Below are 27,504 nucleotides of genomic sequence, written 5' to 3' on the forward strand. Positions count from 1 at the left end.
GTTCCTCTCATGCAGTTTTAGAGACCAACCCAATTGCTAACTGTTGGTCTGCTCAGGTTGCTGAGCTCTTTGACTTAACATATGCCTATATTCTTGCCACTTCCAAATGTGTCACTATCTACACTGATTCAAGGTATGCTTTTGGTGTTGTTCCCAACTAAGGCCTACTGTGGAAACCCCATGGTTTCCTTACCTCTTCTGACTCCCCTGTCAAGAATGCCCCCCATGTTGCTGCCTTGTTAGATACCTCCTCTTACCTTCTTCTCTTGCTGTTGGAAAATGTGCTGCACACCAGTCTACCTACCATGATAAAGTTACTCGTGGAAATGCTTTGGCAGATTTCTACACCCAGGGCTACTGCTGTATTTGTGTCTCCACCACCAGCTGAGTCCAACCCTCCCTCATTGGCTGAAGTAGCTGCTCTGCAAACTCAGGCACCTGACACAGAAAAAGCTACATGGACACAAGCTGGGTGCACTTTGCACCAGGACCAGACGTGGCGTTCCTCAGATGGCCACTTGGTGGCGCTCCTGGTCTTGCTCCCCTACCTTGCTTGCCTGGCCCATGGTCTGACCCATGTGAGCAAAGAGGGGATGATTGAACTCATACAAAAAGATTGGTTTGCTCCAAACGTCCCGACTATAGCCCAACACTGTTGTCAAACCTGCCCAATTTATCTGGCCCACAATGTTGGGAAGCCTATGAAGACAAAGCGAGCACCACGCCCCCCACCCTGGGGACCTTTCCTTAACACCCAGTTGATTTTATTCAGATGAAAAAGGTTTAAGGTTACAAATATGTGCTTTAATTGTGTGTACCTTCTCAGGATGGGTAGAAGCCTATCCGTGCGCTAAAACTGACCCTGTTACGGTGAGTAAAAGACTGTTGAGAGAATTTATTCCAAGATTTGGGATACCCTTGTCATTAAATTGTGACAGGGGAACTCATTTCACTGGACAGATTGTAAAAGAAGCCCTGCAAATCCAACAGCATTTCCGCTTTCCCCACCATCCCCAGTCAGCAGAGCTGGTGGAAAGGAAAAATGGAGTCTGGACATCCGGTTAGAGCCATGGCGTCCTGCAGTGGCTTGCGGAGCTCCCAGGTTGCTTATCTCAAACAGCTATGAAAAGGTTGAGAAACCTTTTTATCTTCCCGTGGAATTAAAAGGGGAAGCTTACATTACCATCCAGATGAAATCTTGGAAGAACAGCTGCTTCTGTGAAGAAACAGAGGGGTTGAAATCTAAGAATAGATGCCAGAGTGTCATCTACTGAATGCTGTTTGAAACTCCTAAGCAATTAGAAAACATAAGGACAAACGGCTCCAAACAGTATTTGTGAATTTAACTACCAGCAATATCTGAGGATTTGTAATTAAATCTGCTTAAGTGTTTGGGGTTTTTTTGTTTCTGCAATCATACTTGCTTGTTGTGCTTTTGAAAGTGGAGGATGGCATTACCAAAGGAAAAAAAGAAAGGCTTGAGAACACCACCTACCCCCCCAATTGCTCCCCCAGCAAAGGTTTCTAGAAATGCTGGAGATGAAGAGGAGTTGCTTGCTTTGATAAAAACTATGTCTTCTCAGCTACCAGAGCAGTCAAAGAAACCTGAAACAATTCAGGACTCAATCATTGCCCTTCAGGGGGCTGTGGATTTAATTAATATCGCTTTTCAAAAGATGGAATCAAAGGTTAATGCTCTCGAAGATCAGGTTACTGCTCATGAAACTGCCATGGAAGCTTCTCATAATATTTTGTCTGCTCAAATTTCTCAACTGGAGGCCTTCACACATAGAGTGAATCTACGTATCCTTGGTATTAAAGACGTGGCTACTGATATAGGTTTGGCTGAATTTATGGATAAACTTTTGCACGAGCTATTTGCCTACCATCTGATTTTCTGCTTGATATTGAGCATGCATATCATGTTCCTAGTTCAAAACATGGCACTAAAGGGACTTTTGGGACTGTTATTGTTCAATTTTCACGAGTCTCTACAAAAAATTATCTTATGCATTTGGCAAGAGAACGAGGTGAGCTTCAGTGGGGACCAGCAAATGACAAGATTATGCCCTTTCCTGATTATACTAAAGATATCACTGATAGAAGAAGGCAATTCACCAAGGCGAGAAGTTTGGCAAAGCAAATTAACCTGCAATATCATATTTTAAATCCTGATGCTGCAGAATCATTCTTAATTGGTATTAAATTAAAACAAGGGAACCAACTCTCTCAGCCTCTGGAGTTGGAATTTAGCCATCTTTACTGTTCTTTTGAAGTGCTGTTTGGACTATAGCTGATAAGATGTCTAGGCAGTATGCCAGAGTAAATGCTGTTTTCTTTCTTCTTTTTATGTTATACTGTAATAAAATGCCTGTTTGTGTGTGTATGTGTGTGTACACATATAAATATATTTTTTGGTATGATATTACTTAAAATATACAAATGGTTTGCTTTTGTTTTTTATCTTTTTCTTAAACTTTTTATCTTTTTATTATTATTATTAATATCATTATGGGATTATTATTATTATTATTACTATTCCTTGTTTGCTAAACCTTTAATGTTTATTAATACGCATTAACTGAATGGTAATATGATGTTCAGCTGGCAACTGGCTTCCTGTAACTTGAGCCCATTATTCCGTGTCCTGCACTCTGGGATGATCGAGAAGAGATCCTGGCCTTCCTCTCTGTGACAACCTTCCAAGTACTTGAAGAGCGCTATCATATCTCCCCTCAGTCTTCTCTTCTCAAGGCTACACATGCCCAGTTCTTTCAGTCTCTCCTCATAGGGCTTTGTTTCTAGTCCCCTGATCATCTTTGTTGCCCTGCTCTGAACCCTCTCCAGTTTGTCTGCATCCTTCTTAAAGTGTGATGCCCAGAACTGGACACAGTACTCCAGATGAGGCCTACCCAGTGCTGAGTAGAGGGGAATTAGTGCTTCCCGGGATTTGGAAACTATACTCCTATTAATGCAGCCCAAAATAGCATTTGCCTTTTTTGCAGCCACATCATATTGTTGGCTCATATTCAGCTTGTGATTGACAACAATTCCAAGATCCTTCTCACTTGTAGTATTGTTGAGCCAAGTATCCCCCATCTTGTAACTGTGCATTTGGTTTATTTTTCCTAGGCGCAGAACTTGGCATTTATCCCTATTAAATGTCATTCTGTTTTCTGCCCAGCACTCCAGCCTATCAAGATCACTTTGAATTTTTCAAAAAATGAGATCAGATTAGTCTGGCACGATTTGTTCTTGACAAAGCCATTTTGGCTTTGAGTAATCACTGCATTGTTTTCAAGGTGCTTACAAATGGATTGCTTTATCATCTGCTCCAGAATTTTCCCAGGGATTGATGTCAGACTGACTGGTCTGTATTTCCCAGGTTCCTCATTTTTGTCCTTTTTGAAGATAGGGACATCATTAGCCCTCCTCCAGTCATCTGGCACTTCACCCATCCTCCACGATTCCTCAAAGATAATAGACAGCGGTTCTGAGAGTTCTTCCACCAGTTCCTTTATTACTCTGGGATGTAGTTCATCCTAGAGCCCTGGAGATTGAACTCATTCAAAGTTCATAATTTGGTGTTGGGTGGACCTAACTGGGTGTTGGGTGGAAGATAAAAGAGATTGAGTGACTGATGACAAAACAAGCATAGATGGTGAGCCTGATAGGCTCAAAGGGGGGGATTGTGATGGTAGGCCTGGCTAGGCCTCATAAATAGGTTGGCTCAAGCAATCCTTAAGGTGCTTGATGGGATTGAATGTGTACATGTCTGACCATGACAAGATAATTGTAACTTCCTCATTATAGGCAGGAAATTCCTTACCTCTAGGCTAGCTTAGAAAACTAGAAGCAAGAGATAAGAATGCAGCTGTGATGATAAGACTGTTACTGAGTAAAAAATAGTTCCTGAGCATGCAGTGTATTTTCTTTGTTCTCCAACTTTCAGCATGTATAAATATACCGTTTCCTTGTTTTGGAGAGACTCAGTTTCAACTGACTCTCCATAGCTGTGTCTGTGCTTTAATAAATTCCTGACTATTCAACCTAACCTGCCTTGTATATTTCCTTAACCATACTGATGGACAGAGGGCCCTGGCCTTGCTTAAGCTAATGAAGGATTAACTGTATAGAGTAAATAGGAGTCTTTGAATAATCTATCATGCAGGGATAGAACATAGATTCAGACGGACAGAGGCAGCAGCTATAGGCCATGTCATAGCATATTACCTAGATTGTTCCCTCTACCACAGTGGCAAACTTTTAGGGCCATGGGCACATTTGGCAATTTGAGAAACTCTCCTGTACACCACCACAAAATGCCTGCAATGGGAGGTGTGGCAAAGGATAAGTAACCTGCCCCAAAGACTGAGTACAAGGCAGAGATGGGGTTTGAGCCCCAACACACTGAACAACTCCTCTGAACCCACTGTTTTGGCACCAAAAGAAACCTATTTCACAGCAATCCCAGCTGCCAGTAAGAAAATGTTAATTAAAAAAAGAAGTGGGAGGGGTAGGGTGCCTTGGCAGGTGCCAAGAAAGGTGTCCAGCGGCACAGTAGGTGCCATGTTGCCTACCCTGTTCTATTCCATGTCCCCATATAAACTTCAACACCATCAGGTAGCTGTGTAGTGCTTCATTTGAGGTAAGGATTATAAGGACCCTGTACTGGAACATGCAATGTAATGATAAAGAACTGAGTATCTTTAAGCATGTTCAAAGTACACTTCTATCTACACTGAATGAATCACCACAGCCATGAGGCATGTGTCATTCAGCCACACAAAGATCTGAATGGGCAGCCCCTCCCAACCGGATGTTTGGCTGATAGCCAGGTGGACCAGTCCTTGTGCTATGCTCCCATGCCCTGTGACCCACTTATGCACTGTTGCCACAGTGTAGCCCCCTCCTCCCATCCCATGTCTGATGCTCTCATCCTGCCACATACCACGCACGAAGCACTCATTGCCTTACTGACTGCTTCCTCCTTTCTGCTCACAGTACCCTCCTCATGGGGCTCCCTCTTCATTGTGGGATCAGTGGGCTCCTGGAACTTGAGTTCCCATTCTTAGTCACAACTTGCCCCACCTGATGTTCCCCTGTGGGTCCAGAAGCAGGCATACTTTCTGGGGCCATCTTCCTTACCCTGGGCCCAATCAGCTCTAGCAACCATGGCCAATGGTCAGGGGTGATGGTAGTTGTAGTGTAAAATACCTGGAAGGGTGCAGAGTGGAGATGGCTCACCTGAGGGATTCCTTCCTAGCGAGGCTCTGACTCCAAATAAAGGCAACACATAGGTGATACCATCTCAAATATCAGTGTTCTTTATTGATCAACATTAGAAAAAATGGGGCCTCTCACAGGGAAAGAGAAACATGTGGATGGTGATCAGGCCCTCCCTCCAGCAGGGCTCCTGCACCTTGGACAATGACCAGACAGACAGCAGGTTGGTACGTGCAGAGTGCCTCTGTGGGGCTGGTGTGTGAAGAGTACTGCTGCATCTGGAGCATACAGCACCTGCCTGGTGTGCAGGATAGTAGATGGCCATCTGCCTTCAGTGCAACCACGTGCTAGCTTGAATCCATACCTGTTGGGCAGCAGACTGTGGAGAGAAGAGAAAGTGGGGAAAAGGCAACAAGCAGCAAGCAACATCTGTGACACATTATGAGGGTGCTGGCATGCTTGGACAGTGTGTAGTCATAGTGAGAGTGTGGTGGGAACAGGGCTACCTAGGTACAGTAACTTGTGTTCATCCATCAGCCTTCCCTTCTGTCATGGAGTGGGGACTGAGGAGACAGGGAGAACACTGTGTGTGTGTGTGTGTGTGTGGTGTGTGATTCAACCTATTGGTCTCTTGTAGGCTGCACTGGGCCTCTGTGGTTGGAGACCATCTACATGGTTAGGGGCTTCCAGCCTCTGCTCCTGCAAGATACAACTGTAAATGCATGGTTAGTCAGCAACCTCATTGGTTGGGATGGAATGTCTGGTCATGGGTCACAGAGAGCTCTGTGACATCTTTTTTGGCACTTTCTGAGACTACTGAAAGAACAAAGTGTTCGCATATTGCAGTTCAACAGCATCAGAGTGGATGCACATCAGAAAGGGGCTTGGGAGAATGGTGGTGGCTTCAGCAGTAAGCCATAGTGGCATGTGCTCTCCCATTTCTCTGGGAAGGGGCTGTATCCTGCCCCCCTACACACACACACACACACACATTGTAGGGCTGGAATAGGGCTTACCTGTGGGTCTGTATTGAAGTTGCTGGTGCAAGGGAAATGTGTTACACTAATGTACGTTGGACAATACAGGCAATACACAGTATTAACAGGGAGGGGAGTTAAAGAGAAGGGATGTTTAAAAACCCACTCCATATCTTCTAGTAGTTCTAGGGTACCAGAAATAGAGCATCCGCAAACAAGGTTTTACTTTTAATTCAGTCACTGTCTATGTGCTGGACCTGGTCAGGCAGCCATGAAAATTCTGAAAAATTCTCACACTTTATCTTTGTAACAAAGTTGTTTTAATAAAGCCACACTTTGCCTTAAACGTTTCTCTGCATTTTGCTGGGTCCATGAAGAATCTCACTTCCTGGATGGTCACTTTGGTCTAAAAGCAAGCTCTGTTGCCACATATGTCACTTTATGCAAACTTCTTTTGGCTCTAAGCTGGCAACTAGAAGGCCAGCTGGGATTCAGCTCAGAAGCCTCCAAGTTTCTATCCTTCTTCCCAATATGTTTCACATATATGCTTGCCTACAGTATCCAAGGAACACTGTTCTGGGCTTTTCAGTCTAGTACAATATATAAATTCAGTTGGCTTCACCGCCTGGGAAATTGGCATTCCAGACCATTTTTTCCAGGATATGGTTTATTACCTAGAACAGGTTTCAGAAAGCGGTTTCTACTGATGTTTTGTGGCTTATTGTTGCAGGGGAATTTGGTTTAGCTAGCTGGGAAACTGGTGTTCTGGTCCATTTTTCTGGAATAGCCCGGAACATGGTATCTATGTATGTTTTGTGGCTGATTGCATCACTCTCATCCAGTCATGTGTCCCTGGTGAATTTGATTGATTTGGACCATTCAGCAGTTGGTGTTCCAGGCATTTCCCCTGGATACCATTTATTGTCTGGAACAGCTTCCAGAATGTGGTCTACGCAGAAGTTTCATGGCTTCCGGCTTCCCTCCCATCAGGGGTATTGCTAGGCCTGGGCTCAAAGGCTTCAGCCCTGAATCTATTTTCTAGGGCTCTGGATCTACTCCACAGAGCCCTGAGTGTCCATTGGTGGCAATGGAAGTTTTCCCCCTCAGCTTAATTGCCATGCAGGGGGTAACTCTCAAAGGAGATTGCAGCTGTGGAAGGATGGGTTAACTCTCTCCTTCTCACATGTGGCACATGGCTTTCTCCCTCCCCCAAACCTTTCTCTATATGTCAGTTAGGCTTTAAAAAAAACCTTTTTCCCTTGGCTTCATTCATTACATTTCTATACTGTCCAAATAGCTGAAGCTCTCTTTTTAAAAATACATTATACATAGTATAAAAAACTATTTACATACAAACATATAAACAGACAAACACACATATATCTAAACAATTTTAAACAATCAAGAGTAAGAAAAATCTAGGACCTGATTAAAACCTCATCATATGCTGCCAAATTCCTGAGAAAGATCTTAACCTGGCGCCAGGTTAACAATGTTGACATCAGATAGACCTCATTGGGGAGATCCATAATTGGGGCGGGGGGGACCACCAAGAAGGCCCTCTCTCTCATTGCCACCTTCCAACCCTCCCTCTGAGGACCTTAGATGATGCACATAGCGTACAGATAGGTTCCTGCAGTCCATCAGGTATTAGAGTGTAAGGCTTTATAGTTTAGAACCAGCACTTTGAATTGGGCTGGGAAACATACAGGCAGCCAGCGCAAGCGGGCCAGAATTGGTGTAACTTGGACCTTCTTGTCCCTGTTATCAATCCTGCTGCTGAATTTTGCATAAGCTGCAGCTTCTGAACCATCTTCAAAGGCAGCTCCACCTAGAGCACATTACAGTAATCTAACTTGGAGGTTGCCAGAGCACAGACAACTGAAGACAGGTTATCCCTGTCCCGATAGGGGACAAAGCTGGGCCACCAAGTGAAGTTAGTAGAAAGCACTCCATGCCACTGAGGCCACCTGAGCCTCAAGAGACAAAGACAGCTCCAGGAGAACCCCCAAGCTATGAACCTGATCCTTCAGGGGGAGTGCAATCCAGAACAGGTTGAGCACCCTCTATCCAGTCAGAAGAACCACCCACTAACAGCATCTTGGTCTTATCTGGATTGAGTTTCAGTTTATTACCCCTCATCCAGTCCATTCTTGCAGCCAGGCTCCAATCTAGCACATCCACAGCCTCACCTGAAGAAGATGAAAAGGGGAAATAGAGCTGCATGTCATGCACTAGAAAAATCCAGATGACTGCACACAACAGATACATGTAGATGTTGACTAGCATGGGGGACAAAACCAACCCCTGAAGAACCCCATACTGGAGAATCCATGGTGCCAAGCTATATTCCCCAAGCACCACCTTCTGGAGCCGACCCTCCAAGTAGGAGTGAAACCACTGCAATGCAGTACCTCCCACTCCCAACTCAGACAATCATTCCAGAAGAATACCATGGTCGACGGTATCAAAAACTGCTGAGAGATCAAAGAGAATCAACAAAGTCACACCCCCTGTCTCTCCTGATATAGATCATACAGGGCGACCAAGACTGTTTCCATACCAAAACCTAGCTTGAACCCCAACTGAAATGGATCGAGATAATCAGTCTCATTCAAGAGTATCTGGAGCTGGCTGGCATCTACCTGCTAAAGAACCTTGCCCAGGAAAGGAACATTTGCTAGTGAACTAAAATTATTAAGTTTTTATGGGTCTAGGGAGGATTTCTTCAGAAGTGGTCTCACCACCGCCTCTTTCAGGTGGCCTGGGACCACTCCCTCTCACAAGGAGGTGTTAATTACCTCCTTGACCCATCTGGCTATTCTCTCCCTGCTAATTTTTATAAGAGGGGCAAGGATCCAATACAAAAGTGGTTGCATGAGCCTGTCAACGTTTCTGAGCTGTACCAACAGCAAGAAAACTGGACAGAACTGTGACATCCAAGAAGACTGGACAAAACTGGACATCCAAGAAAACTGGACAAAACTGTCCTCAAGATACCTCACCTGATTCACCTGCTGCTACGCTAGAGTCTAAGTTCTGACAGGTGCAAGAGATTTTATCCTGGAAGTGCCTACTGTAATATATTTGTATTACAGCAGGCCTAAGATGGATCCACAGTGTCCTTAGGGCCAGCACGTAATAGGCCCCGGATGACCCTGATAAGCTCCACTGGACAGCAGATAGAGATTGAATAGAGGCAGCAGGATGCTGTTTCATTGCCACCCTCATTGCCCCTGAGTAGACGTGACCATAGGCACACACTAGTGTTTGAATGCATCGGTTAGGAATTTTTCTCCATCTGCACTCAAGCTGTCTATTTTGCTTCATTGCTCTCAGCTCTGGAGTATACCATGGAGCAGTACAAACTCTGGTCTGGAGAGGGCACTCAGGAACAATTGTGTTAACTGCCCAGGTCATTTCTGCATTCCACGAATCAACCAGAGTTTTGAAAGGACAGCCAGCCATATCAGCCAGAAACCTTCCCAGAGTCCTCTGGAAACCATCTGGATGCATTAGTCTCCAGGGGTGGACCATTTTAATAGGTCTCCCATCTTTGCAGAGGGGAAAAGCTGCCATAAGTCTAAACACCTGCAGGTGATGATCTGACCATGACAAAGACACTGATTCAAAGTCCCCCCCACCCTTCAGATCACCATCTCCATGCCCAGTTGAGAAAACCAAGTCTAGAGTATGCCCCGCTACATGTGTTGGGTTGATAACATGCTGGGACAGTCCCATAGTTGTCATGGAGACCATGAAGTCCTGAGCTGCCCCGGACAAGGTGCCCTGAGCATGACTGTTGACATCCCCCAGAACCAATGGTCTGAGGGACCTCAACAGACACCCAAGACCACCTCCGTCAGCTTAAATAGGGATTGTTGAGCAGCAAGGTGGGCAGTACACTAACAGAATTCCCATTCTGTCTCACTGGCCCAACACAAGCTGCAAACATTCAAGACCAATAATCAGACAGAGAGGGAGGCTGCAGAGAGAGATGGAATTCCTAGAGCCAATAGCTATCCCCCCTCCCCAGATCTCAAGTCTACCCTGATGCTGAACCAAGTATCCCAGCACAGATAAGAGAGACTAATCCCTTCCTGCTCACCCACCCAGGTCTTGGGCATACATGCCAGATCGGCTGCCTCATCCACTATTAAGTCATGTATCAGGGAGATCTTATTTTGAACTGATCTGACATTTAGGGAGCAATCCTATGGCCACCAGACACTGTCTAGAGGGCCATAGGATATGCTCATTTCCGGGAACCGACCTCAGAGCCTGTGCTCCGAGGTCGGTTCCTAGGAAACCGACCTCCCCCCTTGTCCGCGCTGCCTCGGAGGCGGCGTGGAGAAGCCCCATCCTCCATGCTTGCAAGAGGAGTGTGGAGCGACTGAAAAGAGGTGGGGCTGGGGGGCATTCCAGGGTGAGGAGAGCAGAGCTGCACATATGACATATCCAATGTGTCATACAGCAGCTTCCTCTCCTGGTCTGCTCCCCTGCTGCTAGACAGCCAAAAATGTCTGTCTAGCAAAAAATAGCAAGGCAGGAGAAGTGCAGAGGGAACGATCCCCCCTGCCTTGCTTTGGATAGGCAGTCACCTTTGAGTTCGGAGGCAGACGTCTATCTAGTTAGGATTGCGCCCTTAAGAACAGGATCTGGAGACCCACGGGCAGGCTGATAGGGAAACCACCAAACCTGCCGGTGGGGGAAGAGCTGAAACATGGCATAGCTGTTAACTCTCTGGGCTGTGTTCCCCTAACCTGGCTAGCCCTCCTCCCAATGCCATATCTCCCTCTATCAATAACCACACTAATTGGGGCCCTTCAGCCCCCCCCCCCACAACTTGGACCCATATCCTCTCTCCCGGGAACATGACCCAAGGTAGGATGATCCGAGGCAGGGCGAAAATTGATTGAAGAATTTATTCTGAGATAATTTGGATGAGAAATTAATTGGCTGGCTTTGCCACCTGTGAAATTTAAATAAAACTAAGTAATTATTTCTAAATTTGCATATATATAAATTAATATATGCAAATTTTATTTGGATTAGGAGTGTTATTCCGTGCGCTGTGGATACAGTTAGTGAGCAGGAGGCAGTCTGTGGCACACTGGTTTTGTGGGATCGGTTCCAGCTTCTTTCTTCTGAGGAAGTGGACAAGGTGCTTTCATCTGTAAGGCCGACCACCTGCTTACTTGATCCTTGCCCATCTGGGCTCATTATGAGCTGCAGAGAGAGGCTGGGTGAGGGGATCAAAGCGGTGGTGAACACCTCCCTTGAGGAGGGAGTGATACCATCACCTCTCAAGGAGGCAGTGATAAGACTGCTTTTTAAAAAGCCCTCCTTGGATCCCCATGTCCTGAACAACTTTTGCCCAGTCTTGAATCTGCCTTTTTTGGGCAAGGTGATTGAGCGGGTGGTGGTGATGCAGTTGAAGGCATACTTGGAAGAAGCCGATTATCTAGATCCATTTCAGTCGGGCTTCAGGCCTGGGCATGGGACAGAAATGGCCTTGGCTGCTTTAGTGGATGATATGAGGAGGGCTCTGGATAGGGGCGAATGCTCCTTCCTTATTCTCCTTGACCTCTCGGCGGCTTTTGATACCATTGACCACAGTATCCTCCTGGACTGCCTGGAGGGGTTGGGCACTGGAGACACCGTATTGCGGTGGTTCCAGTCCTTCCTCTCTGGCAGGTACCAGAGGATAGCACTGGGAGAGGAGGTTTCGGACCCGTGGCCACTCACTTGTGGGGTGCCACAGGGTTCCATCCTCTCCCTGATGCTGTTTAACATCTATGTGAAGCCACTGGGGGCTTTCATCAGGAGGTTTGGGGTGCGGTGTCATCAGTATGCGGATGACACGCAGCTCTACCTCTTGTTCAAATCTTCACCAAGGTTGGCCATAGAATCCCTGTCCAAATGTCTGGAGATGGTGAGTGGCTGGATGGGGAGGAATAAGCTGAAGCTGAACCCTGACAAGACTGAGGTACTTTTGGTGGGAGACAAGAGGAGGCTGGGGGATGTTGACCTGGTGCTGAATGGGGTACGGTTACCCTTGAAAGACCAGGTCTGCGGTTTGGGGGTCATCTTAGACTCCCAGCTGTCCATGGAGGCTCAGGTGTCAGCTGTGAGCCGGACAGCGCTGTACCAACTCCATCTGATACGGCGGCTGCACCCCTACCTTCCTGACCATCTGCTCCCATTGGTAGTACATGCCCTGGTCTCCTCTCGTTTAGACTACTGTAATGTGCTCTACATGGGGTTACCCTTGAAGACGGTTTGGAAGCTGCAGCTGGTACAGAATGTGGCGGCTCGCCTGATTAAAGGCAGCCGCCGGCGAGATCATATCACTCCAGTGCTGAAGGAGCTGCACTGGCTACCAGTTGTTTTCCAGGTCAAATTCAAGGTGTTGGTTTTGACCTTTAAAACCCTATATGGTTCCAGCCCAGCCTATTTCAAGGAGCACCTCCAGCAACACCAGACAAGCCGCTCAACAAGATCAGCCTCGGATGGCCTTCTCTCTGTCCCATCAGCCAGGACAGGTAGGATGGTGAGGATGAGGGAGAGGGCCTTCTCTGTGGTGGCCCCCACTCTGTGTGTAACTCCCTCCCTAGGGACTCTGCCATGCATTCAAAACATGGTTGTTCAGGCAGGCATTTGGGGTGGGCTAGGGTAATTTTAGAAATGTGATGTTTTTAATGTTGAATTTTATTGTATAAACTGTTTTTATTGTTGTACATTGCCCAGAGTGGCTGGGTGACTGGCCAGATGGGCGATTAATACATTTAATTAATAAATAAAATTTTATACAGGTTTGTGTCCTGCAGGCCTGGCAACACCCCTGCCTTCCATCCAGTTACATATCACCGGTGAATTTGGTTGATTTCGCTTACTTGGAAGTTAGCATTCTGGGCCATTTCCCAAAATATGGCCACAACAGATTTCTGTGGAAGTTTTGTGGCTGACTGCATCCCCCCATACAGTTACATTGGACTGGTGAATTTGGCTGCTTTGGCTCACTTGGAAGTTGGTGTTCCAGCCCATTCCATTCCGTTCCAGATGGGTTCTGGGCATCGTGGGGCTAATAATAACAATATTGCAAGGGTGTCGGCCCCAGCATACTGTTCTCAAGGGCCTGTAACGCATGCCGCGGGTTCTGGCGCGGTGTTTTTAAATAAAGGGCCCCTTCCGTTCCGGGTTTACTTTACTGACGCGTAGATTGCGCGGTGCTGCTGACGCGGATGGACATCAACGCGGGGCCTGAGGGAGAGCGGGGAGGGGGCCTCGCCCCAGCGCGAGCGCCACAGGAAGCCTCCAGGCCCCGCTCGAGCGGCACGCCCTCGTCTTCGAGCTCCCCTCGCCGCCGCCGCCGCCGCCGCCCCGTGCCCGCTGGGATTGAGGCACGGCTTCGTGACGCAGCGGAAGCGGAAGCCGAGTCCCCTTGAGAGAGTCGCCGGGGGTTACAAGGTTGCCAGGTAACAGCCGCCTGGAAAGAAGGGAGCGGGGGCGGCTTGGGCCGGGGCCGCCGGCGTGGGGAGGTGGGCACGCGCGAGCACGCGCCTCTCCAGAGGGGTGCAAAGCAGGCGAAGCGGAGGGCGGCCCGGCGTCGGCCGGGAGAGAGAAAGGCGCCCCGGCGTCGCCCCGCCCCCTGAGTGATTTGGGCGGCTCTGCGGCTCTTCCCCCGCCGCCGCCCCCGTCCGTAATGGAAACGTCTTCGCGTTGCTCAAGGCCGCTGGGTGGGGCCGGAGTAGTGGGCGGAGGGAGACATTCTCGGGAAAGGCTCGCGTTTTTCTCCGGGCGGCCTGCCGCTGCCTGTGAGCCCTTCTTCCGTAACTGCCGGTCCTCCACGGGGAGACAGGTGCGCTGTTTCCCGTCTTGTTGCTAAGCCCTAGATAGGAAACGAACGTGCTATGCTGGAATTGGAGTAAAGCCGTTGCTTTTTATATACCTGAGAACAAGGTCGCTGTCAGAGGGAGAGCGCCTAGCATTACCAGCCCAGAGGCAGGGCGGTCGCACAGTAAAAGATTCGTCTGGCAGCACCCCAAGTTTGCAAAGAAAAATGTCTCTTCAGAGCATTTTTAAAAAGTGGGGTGTGGGGGGAACAAGTGGCCTTCAGGTTACCTATCCCCGGGAGTCTGAGGGATTTAAGTTAATTTTGATTAACGGCTTGATTTTTAACAGACTGGTTAAATTTATGTTCATTTCATGTTACAACAACTCGAGGTCCTTATGCCCTATTTTTAAGAATAATCTTTTGCAAATTGTTTAAAGGAAGGAAATCCGTTTTTATGATGTCCACTAAAGTTATCAAGAAAATAATGCTCTGATCCTCGTAGGTTTGTGAGTCAGTTCAAACACATGCAAAAATGGATGGGATACAGACCTCTCCTGACTGTAGCATCTCACATTTAAGATGCTGTGGCTGGGGTTGCTTGTTTACCCAACATGCAAATTGTGCCCTACATTAAAATTACAACTTCAGATAGAATGCTTGGCTGGAAATGGCGCGAGAAGACTGAACAGAGGATTGTGTATATTCTGCCCTTTAAAATAAAATTTAAAAACACCTTCAAAAATGTGCAGTGTTATACTTGGCAGATTTAGGCTGCAATCCTTTACAGTTACATACTTACTTAGGACTAAGCCCATTGAACTCAGTGGGACTTCTGAATAGACATGTATAAGATTGCATTGAAAACAGTGATTGAGTTTTTTAGTTGCATAGCTTGATCAAAACTGCCCCGTCTATTTAAAAACAAACAAGCCACATTCTCTTTTCCAGCAGATCAGCACTATCATGCCCAGCCCTAGGAACAGCCCAAAGAACAGTCGTGAGAGATGGGCTCATGGCAACAGGCTGGAGTTCCTATCTCTGACAAGTCAGAGGAACCCAACACCCCCAGAAAGTCCATCTCGTCGCAAGGACTCTACAGTTAGCACTGGCCCTCCTCAGGCTCTACCTGAAGAGGACTGCATGAAACTGAACCCGTCTTTTGTGGGTATTGCCCTGCGTTCCTTGTTGGCTGTTGATCTTTGGGCCTCTAAACAGCTGGGTGTGTGTGCTGGAGAGAATTCTTCTTGGGGCAGTGCCCGTCCTCTCATGAAGGTCATAGAGGTCTCAGGACATGGCATTCCTTGGCTAGCTGGTACATTGTATGGGCTCTGTAGAAGTGGCAGCTCAGCAGGCCGTGAGGTGCTGCTCAACCTGCTCTTTGGTAAGAGTTCCCTTTCCCTTACCTAGGAGGGCTACTCATTCCCCATTTTTTATTCCATGTGTCATTTGATACTGCAGTGACTGGCCCCATTGTCAGTGTATCAGGGAGAATTGCTTAGAGCTAAAGTCATATCTCCCCTCCGTCCCCCAATGTGCCATTTATGGGAAGAATCTCCCATTGCAATGGTTTCTGCTCACATATTTAAAGATATCCTTATGTGCTTAGGAAATGTGTGTGTATATAACCAAAAAGCTGTTGGGACTGTCATAAAGGTGTTTTGATGTTGGTTTACTGTTACTAATATTTATTGTGTCATATTTAATACTGAGCTATGTCTTTTCCAGTTCTGGAAAGGCACTGAAAAATTTGAAAGTGTTTCAGATACACATTCATTAATATGTAGAGCTAGTATATCAAGAGGTTCCTAGAGGAAATGTCTTGATGCAGTTGTAGACCTTGCTGTGCTAAGGAGCCTAAAGCTTCTGGTGGGTTCATCTTAACTGTTGAAAGATAGGGCTGCAAGGAGAGAGAATTAAAAGCCTATTGGTGATACTGCTTTCTGAAGTTGTGCTGTCTATATAAGGAACACCAGATTTGTTTTGACTATAACAGTTTCTTGGCTTATTTTTCGATTTGATACGTATGGGCATTCTACAAAATAAACCTAACTTTATTTCATTGGCTTCCCTACCCCCACCTCCGACCTAGAATACTGAAAGTGAAGTTTTCTTAGGATTGGGGAGCCACGACTATTGAATAAATTTAAGTTTGTAATATTGGTGTGAAAACAACAACAAATCCTTTGGCACCGTAAAGGTTAACCACAGTGGCCCAACCCTCCTTGCATCTGATAAGTGGGCATTGGCTCATAGAAGTTCAGGCTGCAATAGATTTACTAGTTTCTAAGGTTTGTTATTTACAGTGTTGCTCTTTAAAATATCTGAAAGTTCTTTATTCACCTTGTCTCACAGCTCTGGTGCTCGATCTAGCTTTGGTGGCAGCAGTAAAAGGACTGATAAAAAGAAGGCGCCCAGCCCACAACAAGATGGACATGTTTGCCACTGTCTCCGTGGACAAATACTCCTTTCCATCAGGCCATGCTACCAGAGCTGCCATGGTCTGCAGATTTATTCTACATCATCTTGTATTGGCTGTCCCTCTGCGGGTGCTGGTGGTACTTTGGGCCTTCATAGTGGGAATCTCCCGAGTCATGCTAGGCAGACACAATGTGACAGATGTGATCTTTGGGCTAATAATGGGATACATGCAGTACAGCATGGTGGAGTACTTCTGGTTGTCACCTGTCAGTGCTCCTGCTCTCTTTACATTGTGGAGTTGATGGTCCTTAATGGAACAGATCTATTTGTCCTAGTACAAACAATAAAAACATATTTCATCTGGTCAGCAAGATGGATGGGCAGGACCAGAAAAATTAATCTTGAGGGGATATGTGAGCTGCTTTGGCTCATCATGGCAGAGTTAATTGGTGCCGTCTTGCTTTCTGAATATCTAGCAGTATGTTTTATGGGCTGGTGCATCAACCAACCCATAAAACTGCACAAATGATCCCATAGTAAAACTTTGACATTTGAGGTGACAAACACTGAAACACTAATGCAACTCTGGAGCCAGCTAGCCAGTAATGCCATCCTTATTTTTCCAAGGTTTTTTAATTAGCAGCAGTACTGTGAACTGTGAACCACTCCGCTATAGTCTGCCGTGAAAACGCCAGCGTAAGCAGCGTCCCTCTAGAGGTCAGTAATGACCCGGTGTTTGCACAGGAGGAACCTTTCCTTTCCTGTAGCAGAACCATTATATTGGTAGATCACACATAAATGGTAGATAGATTTTTGTACTATGTTCTTCTGATAGATATTGTGTCAAATTAGTTCTGTAAGCTGTATGCATTCTAATTGGTGCTGTTGGCTCGTTTATGAATTTGTAATAATGGCGTGCCTTGTGGCTCTTGACTATTCTGACTTGTGTGCAGAGCAGTCAGGCTTTCATTTTCTGGATCCCTCTCTCCTGCAGAGTTTTAAAGAGCTACCCTTTATTTCACAGATCAATCAGTCCTAGCCATTGCTCTTGCCTGCATTCTTCAGTAGTTTCAGTCATGCAGCTGCTTCCTAACAAGAATAAGAAGGATGGGGAAAAAGGTCTTCCATCTTTTTTTTAAAAAAATGGTAGTTTTGGGGGAAGGAAGTGGATACTTAGCAATCAACTCACACCTGGGATGAAGGAGTAACTGGGGTTCCTTCACGTTTTTTCCTGTTTCATTTCTCCCAGGCCTTCCCATCTATTGCTCTAAGTAATCTTGGTTAAATATTAACAGTTTCCCAAATCCCAGTTTTTCAATTTGATATTCCGTTCAGTTGCTGCAAGAGCACCTATCTATCTTTTAAAGTGCATTATAATATTTCTGATGCAGTTTTTAGATGAAACTTTTTTTTTATAAATGCCCATTCCTTTTCCAGGAGGGTGGCTCTTTAGAGTACACAGCATCAGTGTGTTAGGATCTTGTTTCAAGTCCAAGGACAAAGGTATTGATTCTCTGTTAGACAGAAGTGCCTTTATGTTATACCAATAACATGAAAAAAATGGAAATCGGTGATAGGAAAACTGCTTGCTAAAGCTGTACTTATTACAGGCATAATACTGCCTGAACAACCAGACTGGTTTATGGAGGGAAGGACTCTTTCCAGGAGAAGTATATAGCTGAAGAACCTAGCGCTTCACACATCTTGTTTTCCAAAAGCACAATCAGAAGTAGGTGCTTCAAGGCAGCTCTAAAGTATGATTCCTTTATTGGCCCCAAAATGTGGATGAAAGGTAATAGATTAAAGAGACTTTATCGTAGTGCCCTTCTTTTGTGATAGGTAACCATAATCTTAATATAGTTACAGTCCTGAATGCAGCCCTTGAAAAGCAGTGTGCTGTCCAAAGTGAGATTGTCTTATCTGACTCCCATCCCTCCAACTGTACAACTGCCCACATGCAGCTGAACCAAACTCAGTGTAGTATTGTTGGCAAAGTCATGTCTTTTTGCACAACCCTAAGTATAAGGTGGCCCTAACTGATGTCAAAAGCTTACTCAGGCTTTACAGTGCAATCTTAGGCCAGTCTACTCAAATATTAAGTCCCATTGTGCTTAGTGGGACTTACTCTGAGTTAAGTGTGTATAGAATTGCCCCTTTAAACATGTACTCAACATACATGTATTTTACTTTTTAAGGGCAGATCTTCAAAGAACTTGATAATTTTGAGAAGCTATGGAAAAGCTATTCTGAAACTCTAGTTCCATATTTTTCAGCAGTTTTTGTTTCCCCAAAGTGTGTTAATCACTCTACAACAGGACCAAACAGGCTTCAGGTTTGTCAAGTCTACTTTGTTATTTACTAGAACCCCAAGATCCACTAACCAGAGCCTGGTGCAAAAGACATACACTTAGAATTAAATAATACTGAGCTTCAAATCCCACTCTACTTAGAAATTATATCTATAACATTGGCAATATTACAATTCAGAACAGCATAAATAATCAATCTTACATTTCAATATCATATCATCAGTCTTATAGCAAGGAAGCAGGCCTACAATTAATTTCCAGTAACCATATATTGCCCTTAAGTTAGAATATAATAATAACGCTTAACAATTTTACCAGCCAAAAATCTTACTAACCAGTCTTGTAGTAGTGATGATGATGATGATAATAATAATAATAAAAAGGAGATTAAAAAGGATAAATAATAACAAATCACTAATAAATTTTATAATGTTATATAATAATAAAGCTTAGAAGCACCTTACAACACTCAGTAATATATTTTATACTAGATATATAAATGAGTGTGCACATTTCTATACACCCTCAAACAATATATTTAAATACAGTATATCACATCCATTTTAAAGAGAAAGGATTTAAAAAAGAAAAAAAGATGAAAGAAAACAAACGGATATATGTATAAGCAATTATCTCTGGCCCAGCCTGAAAGTTAACAAAACATGTTTGTAGATTCCAATCCATGGGATTGGAGCAGAAATCTCACATGTTTTTGTGTTTAGCCACGCCTCTTCCATTTCATGATTTAGGAACTTCTTCATCTGACCTTCAGAAACAATGCAAAATGTAGCAGGATATTTTAAGTGATATTGTAAGTTCATTTGTTTTGCCAGATTTTTCACCTTGATGAATTGCCTTCTTTTATCAGCCACTTCTTTGAAGTAATCCAGAAATAACATAACTTTATGTTGTTGCCAAAAAAGATTTCCGCCCCCTCTTGCCAAACGCAGGATGTAATTTTTTGTGGAGATTCTTGCAAATTGGACTATAATCGTATAACCAGTCCCTTTGGCATTTGGCACAGGGAATGCCTGCTTGATATCAAGTAAATAATCAGATGGCACAGGGAGTATCTCATGAAAAAGCTTGTCTACAAAAGTAGACAAATTTACATCACTAGGCAGATCTTTAATACCAATGATACGTACATTTGTTCTGCATGTAAAAGCCTCCAGTTGGGAAATTCAGACAGAATTTGTTTTTAAAAAAACTTGTGATGCAGTTTCATTTGCTGCCACCCTATTTTGCAGCTCGTTAACCTTTGCCTCCATTTTTTTGCCAAGAAGTGTTAATTAAATCCACAGCCCCTTGCAGGGCAGTGATGGAATTTTGAATTGTATCCAACCTCTTAGCCTGCTCAGCAAATTGCAAAGACAAAGTTTTTGTCAGGGTAAGTAACTCCTCATCTTCGGTTCTCAGAGCCATTGCCAAAGGAGGTACGGGGGGAGTGGGCGGAAATCCAGTTGCTTTTTTTCTCCTTGCTGTAATCATGTTTCTCTTCAAACAGATCTTGCAGGTCCTCAGATACCCTCAAATATTGTTAATATTTCTTAAACCATCCCTCAAATGTTGTTGGTATTTCTTAATCCATATATTACAGTGGAGCACATCAGCCCTGCTTTCTCCTATTAGAAAGGAGTTTCAAAACAGCTTTTTTGATGATTAAGCTCTGGGAGGCTAGTCTCGGAATCCAACCCCCCTGCTGCTTCGCCGAGAGGACTTGTCTTCCAAGAGTTCATCCAGATGCTGCCTTGACTCCCCTTTTAATTCCAGGGGAGAGCTGAAAAGGTTTTTCAACCTTTTAAAAAGCTGTTTGAGATAGCATCCTGCAGAGACTCTGCGGAATGCTGCTAGAGCGACATTGGCTCCTACCGGAAGTTCCCCTGTCTCAGTCATTGATGTTCTACAAATGAGTCTGCATTCAAATGTACAAAACTTGGGGCTCATAGGTTCCTTGATGATAACAAGTATGAGTGAGGTACCAATCTTCTCTTTAGAGCATGGGGAATCATGTTTTGAATGGTGATAGGCTCAGAACCTCTTCAGTTACGAGTTACTGGGAGAAAATAAAATGGTGGTCAGAATTTTTAAAAATTTCATTAATTGTTACTAGAAAATAGTTATTACAGCCTGTTTTTGTTATTTGCATTGTAAATTGCTTATTGAGGCATATATTGCCAAAACAGTGCAGACTCATATATTTCAGAGTACAATTCCTTCAGATACTTTATTTTGGCCAAAGAAAATCACAACTCAGCAGCTGTTGGGGAGGATACCAATGCAACCACAATAGTCAGGCTGTGGTACAAAGCTCCTCCCATTCCATTCTCAAGCAACATATTATATAGTTTTGCAATTATCATATGAATCACTGACTTTTTGACTTATTGATCAACTAATTAACTGACTCGCAAACAAGTGATAATGAGGAATCGGCAGCTACAGAAGGGTCAAGCAACAATTATAGAAAATTGCAAATCACCACAAGGCTGTTCTTCATGCCTGCCTGTCACAGACTCACAAATTGCTAACCACAATTCGTACTTCTTCTAAATATATTAACACACAGCATATTTCTTCCACCCTTGCCCCTTTTATTGCAAACTGCTTTTCCAGCAACAAGGCCTAGCAGCCCTTAAAGCCTGAACTAAAACACTGAAGCTTGAACCACTATCTCTTTATCTCTTGCCTTTTTTTCTTCTACGCTCCCACATTTGAAACTTAATTAGTTTCACTCATTAGTTTCACTTTATTCTTCAGCATTCGCTATATCCATGATTTCTACTTGTTCCCCTTCTACATTCTGCTCTATTGGTTGGAATTCCCACAATACCATTTGTTCCACCTCTACTGGGTTCAGTGTTTGTTTAGCCTTTTTCAACATGCAGGAAGCACTGCATTTAATTCAAATGAAGCATATTTCTAGAAACCAACAAAAATTAATAGTATCATAACAGTTTCTTTCAAAATTTATTTTCCTAATGTTCCTAATGGTTTTGTTAGCCAGGTCCATAAATCCCATTCTTCAGGAATTATTTCTTCTGCTATTGTGAAAGATTTCCAATTTATCTTTGATGGTGTTTATATCTGTTAAGATTTGATTGGACCTGTCAACAAAAGTATGGCATGAGAAGTTTACCTCATCACAAACTCCTCCTTTTACTGCAAGTAGAAAATCAAAAGCCAATCGATATTCTAATGTGATTTGAGATAGGTCCTTTACTTCATTTTGAATTCTAATATTGCATCAGCTGTTACATTCCATGTTATTTTTAGAGTAGCAGATATTTTTATTACAGCCTTTTTTGAATTCTGCTACTCTTAACCATGGAGAAAAGCTCTGGAAAACTGATGAGGTCCAGATGGTCATTTTATTAATAGATTTTCTCCCCCTTTGGAACATTTGATCCCTATATTTCTAGCATGTTCATAATATAGAATGTTTGGGAAATGAAACCCTGGAACAATTTTCTTTGCTTGTATCACCATGTTTTTGTTGTTAGTTGTAAGAACATGTTTTTATCCCAGTCAGTATGATCAGGTGCCAAAGAACATTTCTCTCTTTTAGAGCAGTTGAGCAATGCTGAATTTTGACATGATGTAGGAAATTTTGTGTCTTTTCCTAATGACAACCAAAAACATTAGAGTGTTATGGAGATAGAGAATAAATATTAATAGCACTATCATTCATATAAAACATATCGAGGGTAACATCGATTTTCTTAACCTGGCCATTTCTCTAAGGGAGACTGGTTCCACCATCTTTCTCTTTAACCTATAGCCCATTTAAGGGCAAAGAAGGTTTTTGTTACCCACAAAAAACACCACAAACAACCACCCTCAGGAGCACAACCAAAGCCTTTTTTTCCTTCCTGGGCCAAAGTTTCCCAATGGGCTGATGGGTACTGTACGAGGCTGAGGTTGTGGAGCAGTTCGTCAAATGGCAGCATGTAGTTGATCCAATTCCTTCGCTCCCTGGATCTTTTAGGAGAATCAGTTCCATGGGAATTTTGTCTTTGACTCAGTCAGGAGGGTAGAACCTTATTGATCTCTTAGAAGTGGTAGGGCATTATTATGGCCCTTAAGTGGCACCAAAAAACCCACAAAGTAGCTTTTGCAAATAAGAAGAAGTCCAAACAGGGACCAGTTGGCACAACAATTTCAACCTTCCTAACATAGGTCAGGAAGAGGGTCCATCAACAATGTCCTTTCTCCTTGACCTCAAGTTGTTCTTTCGGGAGCCTGGTAAATCTTGGGTATAGCAGTCTACTTCTGAAGTCATCTGCTTCTGGGGATGTCTGCCTGGATCGCCCTGGAGATCACTTCTGTCCCTTGTGGCCTTCTCTTGACTGGCATCTGTTCTCTGCACCTTCTTGCACTGGGAAGCATGGATCTACGCTGAGAGGCCTTGACACTTGACAGCAGTGTTGGTGACTAGGATCATCTGGTACAGGCTTTACTACTGGAGTCGCAAAGTGTTCTTCCTCTGGAAAACCTTTACACCTTGTTACTTGGATTGATGCTGTGGTCTTGTCCTGTAGAATCAGGTGGCACCACAAGGCTTCTCGGTATGTGAATGGAAAGCTTTAACACATCTCATTAGCCCTTTACAATATTCTAATGTGGTATCATCCGTAAGGGAAAGCTTTTCAAAATATGGAGGAGAGACTGGGAGTCTCACTGGCCTTGCCATGAGAGTTTGTGCGGGCTCAGTCGGTTGACCCTGGGAATGGTTCTTATAAAAGCTAGGGGCAAGGCATCTGTTCATTTGTGCTCTAGTTCATCACACAATTTTGACAGTTTGTTCTTTTAAGGTTCCATTCTGTCTCTCCACCTCTTGACTGCGGATGGTAGATTCTGTTTGATTCTTGAGAAAGATTAGCGGTAGTGCTGGGCTACTGCAGCACATCTAGGATCTTACTAATTTCAACAGTCCCTCCTTTTCTTCCCCATTTGCTACACTATATCTTAGAGAAGAGGAACCAGTTAAGATCAACGAGCCACACTTCTCTTCAAAGCAGCGACTCTTTTTTTTACCTCAAGGCAAAACAAAACACCATCTACCCTGTAACACTCAGATTAAACTATTTACATTTCTAGGCAACTTTTTTCCATATTTTCAAATCTTTCTAATTTTCCGGAATAAGGGAAGATTCCAACTGAGTGGCATGTTACTACTTCAGCCATCTTGGTTTCTTCTAAATTTGAGAGACTGTTGAATTTATTTTTTTGTGTTGTTGGGTAAGATCTTATTTCAATTGAATAAACGTGTATAGTCTTTTCTTTTAAGACTACTTATCACTGCCAAACAACAGAAGCTCACCTTACTACATATTAATGTCCAGCAATGACAATAAACCTATCACACCTTTTCTTTGAGATTCATTGCTCACTGGTAGTTCTAATTGTTATCACTGGTCTGGAACCAACAGCTGGTTAAGACAATCTTTCTATTCTTTTTTTTAAACACTGGAGTTGGTTGTCCATCCATCCAATGCTCATAAACTTTTTAATAGTACTTTAAATCCCTTAGGTTTGTTTTTCTTAGTTTAAATCCTCTAACTTCCCCAGGATTAAAGGCCCTTCTACTAAATCTGCACATTCCTCAAACCATTATCTCGGTTCTCTTCACTATCTGCAAGGGCTAATATGGCAAAATTTGTCAGGTCTTTATTGGCACATGCCATAGCTAGTGAACTTAAATCAGACACTGACAAGGTGTGATTCTGCTGTACTCTTAGCGCTTTTGTTAATCACAAGAAATAATTCTGCTAACTCAGTGGCCCTAATTGTTTTGATAAGGCTTGAATTTCAGTGGCAGAAAAAGGGTTGTTCTGAATTACCTGTAGTTGTTCTACCTCCAGTCTTCCCTGTCTGTCTCTTTGCTTCCTTCTAGGGGCTGGGGCAGGATTCAGTTCCACATTCTGGGTGGATGGACCTGTAGTCTCAGGTCTGTTCCCTTTTATTTTAATGTTCTTGTCTTCCAGTAACTCCCTATATTTCCTCTTAGTAAACTCTTCTAAGCTTTCTTTTGGTTCATCCTCATTCTCCAGTCTACCAGAAGTTCTAATTTCTGGGCTATTCTCAAACAATTCTCCCCACTCATACTTCTCTTCACAACTTCCGTGTCCTCTGTCATTACACTGGATCCCAAAGCACTCAGAGTACTTGGGTTACTTCCTCCCTCATCAGTTTTTAAACAAGCTCTTTCTTCAACACTTCCTCTCTCATAGTATTCTCTGGCATCATCTATTTTATCAGGTGTCTGGGAAATTTTCTTTTTCACCCTTTATTTTATTAGCAACTGGGCAGGGTAACAATTGATCTATGGGACACTACCCCAAAATCATTGACTCAACCTCCCCCATCACTACCTCCCCCATCACTACTTACATCTCTTCCTTCTGTCTCCTGCTACAAGCTTACTAATCCTCTAAATGGTGACTGTCTCTTCCCCCCTGCTATCGGACAAAGTTCCTTGACAGGCAACATAATGATTGTAACACTTCCTTTCACACAGGGCTTGCACACAGGAACAGCTTATTGAGGGCATTCAGTCTAGGCTGTGGGTGTCAGGAGCGCCCTAGCTGCCTCTTACAGTCCCCTCCAGTAGCCAACTCAAGACACAGAGGACGAGGATTCTTTCCAAGGCTTTATTCCTTTATTACTTAATCACTCTTACAGATACTAATCACTAGCGACTAAGCAAGGAACTCCACTGCGGTAGATAGCAGAGTAGCCTAAGCTCCAGGTAAGGCAGTTGGTCCCCGTTTGAAGGAGAAGCGCGGGAAGACTCTGAACTTATGGGCTATGGAGAGGTCCTCCCTCTTACCTTTGGATCCTTGGGGCGCCACCATTGTTTTAGTGCCAAATGAGCAGAGCGCCCCCTTTCGGTGTCCTCCATCTGGTGCCATTCCCTGCGTCCTCGCCAAGCATCCAGCAAGCCCCCCTCCAGCACTCTCTCGCTGCCAGGGTCACTATCCCAGGAATGCTGGCAGGAGGAATCTCAGCCAGCTGCTGTGCTTGTGAGAGATGAGCGAGCTCCTCTCCCACGGATTGCTATTCTTCCTCAGAATCAGAACTGCTCTGGGGCTCTATGGGCTCAGTTTCCACCCTGACATCCCCGCTCCCATGAGGCCCCCCTCGTGCTCCTCCCCTGGGGCCCCGGGTTTGTGGGGGTACAGCTGGTCGAAACGCCTCAGCAGCAACGGAGCATGCACGTTTTCCACGGGTTCCCAGAATCGCTCATCTGTCCCGTACCCCCTCCAGCCCACCAGATATTGCAGGCAGCTGCGAGAAAGGCGGGAGTCCAGAATCTCCGCAACTTCAAACTCTTCCTCCCCCTCCACCAGCACTGGGGGCAGCGGGGAGTCGGCCGAGCAATGAGGGTCGCTAGAAACCAGGGGGGACAGCAAGGGCCAATGAAAAACAGGATGGATCTTCATGGAGGGGGGGAGAGCCAGGAGAAAAGCAACAGGGTTAATCTGGGCCGTAATCTGGAAAGGCCCCGTGCGACGAGGCGCGAGCTTCTTTGCAGGCGAGTGAGAGGGGAGGTATTGGGTGGACAACCAAACCCAGTCCTCCAGTTGCAGAGACGGACCTGGCTGGCGCTGCCGGTCCGCAGAGGACTTGTAGGCTGTCTTGGCTTGTTTGAGGGAGTCCCGTAAGAGGTGGTGTACCGCTTGCAACTCCTCTAAAAACTCATGGGCCACGGGCACCGAAGAGGGAACTAGGGTGGATGGGAAAGCCCTGGGTGGTAACCAAAACTGGCAAAAAATGGAGTTTGGTGGGTGGAAGCATGGCAAGCATTGTTGTAAGCAAATTCTGCAAGAGGCAGCAAGGAAAACCAGCCATCTTGCTGGTAATTGACATAACAGCGCAAATATTGCTCCAGAGTCGCATTGGTGTGCTCGGTCTGACTGTCCATCTGGGGATGGTGGGTGGAGGAAAGACGGAGCATCACATGGAGAAGCCCAAGTAGCTCCCTCCAGAAATAGGCAGTGAATTGGGCCCCCCTATCCGAAATGAGACCCTTGGGCCATCCGTGGAGCTGGAAAACATGCGCCAAAAAGAAGCTCCGCCATCTCCCTGGCTGTGAGCAACCCAGAGCGGGGATGAAATGGGCCATCTTAGAAAACAAATCCCACACCACCAGAATAGTGGTCTTACCGTGTGAGCGAGGCAAGTCAGTGATGAAGTCAAGGGAGAGCAGTTTCCAAGGTCCTGAGTGGGTAGACAGGGTGAAGCAAGCCAGTGGGCTTGCCTGAGGGGGCCTTCGCCTGCTGGCAGGTTGGGCAGGAGACGACATGGGTCTTGACTCCCAACACACACGAGGCCACCAAAAATCCCGTGTCACTCCGTGCAGGGTCTTAGCAAAGCCAAAATCCCCAGCGGTGGGGGAGTCGTAGCATTGATGGAGGACTTTCTCGTGGAGGGGTCTAGAAGGCACATAGACCCGGCCGGAGTGGTAAAGCAGGCCACCTCGCAAAGAGAAGGGGATAGACTGGAGTGGGGCAGAAGCTAGCCCCAATTCCTCCACTTTTGTGCGGACAAAAGCATCCTGAGCCTGTTCAGAGTGAAGGAGCTCCTCCCAAGAGTGAGGTACCACAGCTGCCGCCAGGCTCTGGGGGGGGAGAATCAGAGAGGGGGAGGGATTCCCCTCACCACCTGGCTGGAGGTCAGGCTTACAAGAAAGAGCATCTGCTTGTAGGTTGTCGGAGGCCTTCACGTGGCAAAT

At 45.1% G+C, this 27,504-nt stretch overlaps 3 protein-coding genes across 7 annotated transcripts in view; 2 read left to right on the forward strand and 1 right to left on the reverse strand.

Moving 5' to 3' along the window:
• Window positions 1-5,299: 5,299 nt before the first annotated feature.
• On the reverse strand, window positions 5,300-14,855 carry LOC146347630 (uncharacterized). Its single transcript, XM_084851598.1, has 4 exons — window positions 14,840-14,855; window positions 13,419-13,928; window positions 8,339-8,395; window positions 5,300-5,605 (listed from the first exon to the last, which is right to left on the reverse strand). Exons 1-4 carry the CDS (start codon window positions 14,853-14,855, stop codon window positions 5,574-5,576), a joined length of 615 nt encoding a protein of 204 aa, XP_084707724.1. The 3' UTR covers window positions 5,300-5,573.
• LOC146347631 (flavin-containing monooxygenase 5-like) overlaps window positions 13,435-27,504 on the forward strand; it is a 92,202-nt gene continuing 78,132 nt past the window's right edge. The window contains exon 1 of one of the 2 annotated variants that reach the window (XM_084850959.1): window positions 13,435-13,681. The gene's annotated coding sequence lies outside the window, so the exon portion shown is untranslated. Of the gene's footprint in view, window positions 13,682-15,120; window positions 15,202-27,504 lie in introns of those variants that run through there. The other variant, XM_084850960.1, reaches the window with a different exon arrangement.
• On the forward strand, window positions 13,591-19,347 carry PLPP6 (phospholipid phosphatase 6). Of its 4 annotated transcripts, none has more exons than XM_084850965.1 (3): window positions 13,591-13,681; window positions 14,992-15,421; window positions 16,393-19,341. In XM_084850965.1, exons 2-3 carry the CDS (start codon window positions 15,004-15,006, stop codon window positions 16,758-16,760), a joined length of 786 nt encoding a protein of 261 aa, XP_084707091.1. In that variant the 5' UTR covers window positions 13,591-13,681; window positions 14,992-15,003; the 3' UTR covers window positions 16,761-19,341. The 4 variants fall into 4 exon arrangements, with proteins under 4 accessions (XP_084707091.1, XP_084707089.1, XP_084707088.1 ...); XM_084850963.1 differs by having other exon boundaries at window positions 13,592-13,681; window positions 14,989-15,421; XM_084850962.1 differs by lacking the exon at window positions 13,591-13,681 and adding an exon at window positions 13,957-14,064 and having other exon boundaries at window positions 16,393-19,347.

The sequence above is a fragment of the Heloderma suspectum genome, chromosome 4 (assembly GCF_057233095.1).
Source record: "Heloderma suspectum isolate Gila_16-S chromosome 4, 16-S_ref, whole genome shotgun sequence".
Lineage (NCBI taxonomy): Eukaryota > Metazoa > Chordata > Lepidosauria > Squamata > Helodermatidae > Heloderma > Heloderma suspectum.

Bases quoted from the DNA above. Each gene is read 5' to 3' on its own strand.
- LOC146347630 (XM_084851598.1), bottom strand. The intron at 8,396-13,418 runs GTCAGTAAAGTA...CATCTTCTTCAG, and splicing joins CAGCACCGCGCAATCTACGC to GTGAGGCTGTGGATGTGCTA. The intron at 5,606-8,338 runs GTAATAAACTGA...TTCTCTCCACAG, and splicing joins AAGAATGGACTGGATGAGGG to TCTGCTGCCCAACAGGTATG.
- PLPP6 (XM_084850965.1), top strand. From the start codon at position 15,004: ATGCCCAGCCCTAGGAACAGCCCAAAGAACAGTCGTGAGAGATGGGCT. The intron at 15,422-16,392 runs GTAAGAGTTCCC...CTTGTCTCACAG, and splicing joins GCTGCTCAACCTGCTCTTTG to CTCTGGTGCTCGATCTAGCT.